This window comes from Hylobates moloch, unplaced genomic scaffold, assembly GCF_009828535.3.
Source record: "Hylobates moloch isolate HMO894 unplaced genomic scaffold, HMol_V3 SCAFFOLD_12, whole genome shotgun sequence".
Taxonomy (NCBI): domain Eukaryota; kingdom Metazoa; phylum Chordata; class Mammalia; order Primates; family Hylobatidae; genus Hylobates; species Hylobates moloch.
Window position 1 is genome coordinate 102048662 of NW_026652287.1, and position 3757 is coordinate 102052418.

Genomic DNA, 3757 nt, shown 5'->3' on the forward strand with positions numbered 1-3757 from the left:
GTCACTCGGGCTAGAGTGCAGTGGTGCGATCTCAGCTCACTGCAACCTCTGCCTCCCAGGCTCAAGCCATTCTCCCACCTCAGCCCCCTGAGTTGCTGGGAGTATAGGGATGCACCACCACGCCTGGCTAATTTTTGTTTTCTTGTTTTTTTGGTAGAGATGGGGTTTCACCATGTTGCACAGGCTGATCTTGTTTTCTAATGTGAAGGGAAGCGGGCAACGTGCTAGTTTTATACTAAGGAAAATGAATGACACACCCAAACTGCCTGCAAGGCCCGTTCTGAGAGACAAAAGGAGATTTGCTAGACTGCAGCGGAAGATGGAGTGAGGGTGAGAGTTTCTGGGGAAAACCAGACGAGCACAGAGGGCCAAGGGGAAGCACGGGAGGGTTTTGCACAGAGGATGGAGCAGAGTCGACCCTGAGAGCTGGGAACGTTACAGATCCGTCTGGAGCCCGTATTAGAGAGGGTTGAAGAAAGAGGCCAGTATGGGGTCCAGCCAGGTACCACGTCATCCACGGTGTGCAGGGAGGAGGAGGGGTCTCCACAGATTCCTTCCATCCCACATGGAGGGTGCCCTCAGACAGAGAGCCAGACAGACAGACAGACACTGGCTGAACGGCTCCTTGATGGAACACCAGGAGGAGGCAGCATGGCCTCCTTTCCACAGCTGGAGCCTCTGCCCTCCTGCTTCCACGCCCCACACACGCCACAGTCTTTGAGTCGCCTCCCATGCCATGATCCGTCCCTTGGATACGACCGTGCCTGGGGTTCAGTGGTCATGAACGTAACCTGCGGCTGTGAACATCCGGTCGGCCTCCATCCTACCTCCCGTGTGATTTCCGGGTCTGCGGGAGGGGCGGAAGCGGCCTCTGCACAGCCCTGACCCTGTGCCGCAGGCGCTTCCTCCGGCTGTGCCAGTCCTCGGCCAGAAACCCCGCCAGGAGTATTAGGATCACAGCCCCGAGGCATATCCGGACCAGGTTGCCCGTGGTGTAGTACTGGCGGGCAGGACCTGGAGGAATGAGGAGAGGCAGGGGCAGGTGAAAGAGCTCACCTCCAGGACGCCCTCCAAGCCACATCTGGGCTTCTCAGAGATCCTATTATCCTCTACTAGCTAGGGGATGCCACTCGCTTTCCTGGAGGGTCCCTCCCCTCCCGAGTAGGGGTCAGGGCCAGATGACCCCGACTCTCTAAGTAGCACCTCTCCCTCGTGTGCTGGCTCTGAGACAACTCCTCTCCAGACACAGAGAAGGGTGTGGGTGTGAATATAAAAGGGTAGCCCAAGGGAGGCCCTTGTGACACGGAAGAGTTCCGTACAGTGAATGCGGTGATGGTGACACGAATCTACAACTGTGACAAATTGGCATAGAACTAGACACCTACTTTATGCCAGTGTCAAATTCCTGGTTTTTATGTTGTACTCTAATTATGTAAGATGTAACCATTAGGGGAAACTGGAAAAAGAGCACATGGGATTCTTCTGTTCTATCATTGTAGACTTCCTGTGACTCTAGAACCATTTCAAAAGAGAAAGTTCAAAAATTCAGTCAGAAGCACACGCACACATATGCACGCATGCACACACACACATGCACACATGCACGCACACGCATACATGCACGCACACAATATGTGACCATCTTCCATGTCCTTGCCCACTGGGCATAATAGCGCCCACTCTGCCCTCAACCCCGCAAATCTCATCCTTATCAACCTCGGCTCTTTCCAGCATGTTTCTCCTGCCTTGGTGCTTCACTCTGAGACACAGGGAATATTAGACACACCCAGCCTCCAGCCTAGTGTATGATATATATATTTTTTTTTTTTTTTTGAGACGGAATCTTGCTCTGTCGCCCAGGCTGGAGTGCAGTGGCGTGATCTCAGCTCACTGCAAGCTCTGCCTCCGGGGTTCACGCCATTCTCCTGCCTCAGCCTCTCCGAGTAGCTGGGACTACAGGCGCCCGCCACCACACCCGGCTAATTTTTTGTATTTTTAAATAGAGATGGAGTTTCACCGTGGTCTCGATCTCCTGACCTCGTGATCCGCCCGCCTCGGCCTCTCAAAGTGCTGGGATTACAAGCATGAGCCACCGCGCCCGGCTGCGTATGATATTCTTAAAGTGCAGGCCGTGGTCCGGTACACCGTATTCAGCTGAGATGCTTTTGAAAGTGGAGGGGATAGCACACCTACACAAAACTTACTGCAGTGGTTCTCAAAGCGGCATCCTGGAGCCATAGCATCAGCATCACCTGGGAACTTACTAGGAATGAAAATGACTGGATTCACCCCAGACCTACTGAAGCAGAAGCCCTGGGGGCTGAGAAATCTGTTCTTTAAGCCTCCAGGTGATTCTTATGCCCATGGAAATTTGAGAACCGCTGATCAATGGAATCAGTGACTCGGAAACAGAGTCCCAGACTCTACAGGTTGGTTGGTTGGTTGGTTGGTTGGTTGGTTGGTTGGTTGGTTGGTTGTTGGTTGGTTGGTTGGTTGGTTGGTTGGTTGGTTGGTTGGTTGGTTTTTGTCGCCCACATTCAACCAGCTGGACTCCACAGTATAGCAAGCCACTCTGACTATTCTTCTGCGTGTTATATGTGATAAACCATCCACCTAGAGTAGGATTGGGGGTAGCATCTTAACATCTAACTACTTAGGACACCCACCCTGTTTGCAGGCAGAAGTAAAGGATTTTTAAAACAAAGCAGATTTGGGAAAGAACCAAGTGAATTAAATCGAGAAGTCTAGGCAGAGAGGAGAAAGAAAAGAAGGGGTCCATGTACCTCATATGCTGTGCACCAGAATGGACCCTGCAGAACCTACCTGCTACCGAGGAAGGTGGTTCTGTTGGTAACAGGCTGGGGGTCACAGAGGTTCCTGGGAAATCAGAAAATGAGATAAATCCGTGCTCTGTCACTGTGGGTCCTGAACAAATAATGAAACATCTCCGTGACTGAGTTTCCTCACCAGAAAAATGAGCCTAAAGTAGCTTACATCACTGGACTGTTGTGGATGTTAATAAGTATTTGAGCTGGGCACAGTGCCTCATGCCTATAATCCCAGCACTTTGGGAGGCCGAGGAGGGCAGATCACTTGAGGTCAGAAATTCAAGCCCAGCCTGGCCAGTATGGTGAAACCCCGTCTCCACTAAAAATACAAAAATTAGCCAGGCGTGGTGGTGCACACCCGTAATCCCAGCTGCTCGGGAGGCTGAGGCAGGAGAATCGCTTGAACCTAGGAGGCAGAGGTTGCAGTGATCTGAGATCGCACCACTGCACTCCAGCCTGGGCGACGCAGTAAGACTCCATCTCAAAAAAAAAAAAAAAGGCTTAGCCGAGCATGGTGGCTCATACCTGTAATCCCAGCACTTTGAGAGGCCGAGGCAGGTAGATCACCTGAGGTTAAAGAGTTCAAGACCAGCCTGGTCAACATGGTGAAAGCCTATGTCTACAAAAACATAAAAATTAGCTGGGCATGATGTCAGGTGCCTGTAATCCCATCTACTCGGAAGGCTGAGGCAGGAGAATCGCTTAAACCCAGGAGGTGGAGGTTGCAGTGAGCTGAGATCACTCCATTGCACTCCAGCCTGGGTGACAAAGCGAGACTCTCAAAAAAAAAAAAAAAAAAAAAAAGAAGCAGCAGCATTTGTAAAGCACACCTAGCACATTCTGGGATATTAACAAGGAAATGCATGCAGCTCCCATCCCTCCTTTTTCTTTTCTTTTTTTTTTTTTTTTTTTTTTTTTGAGACGGAGTC

The 3757-nt window shown here is 51.1% G+C and overlaps 1 protein-coding gene across 1 annotated transcript in view; it reads right to left on the reverse strand.

Annotated features, from left to right (window-relative positions):
• Nucleotides 1-218: 218 nt before the first annotated feature.
• GP6 (glycoprotein VI platelet) overlaps nt 219-3757 on the reverse strand; it is a 9921-nt gene continuing 6382 nt past the window's right edge. Inside the window, exons 5-6 of the mRNA XM_058425788.1 lie at nt 2824-2877; nt 219-1014 (exon numbers count right to left, since the gene is read on the reverse strand). Of these exons, the coding sequence (XP_058281771.1) occupies nt 824-1014; nt 2824-2877 (245 nt within the window). The 3' untranslated portion in view covers nt 219-823. The remainder of the gene's footprint in view (nt 1015-2823; nt 2878-3757) is intronic.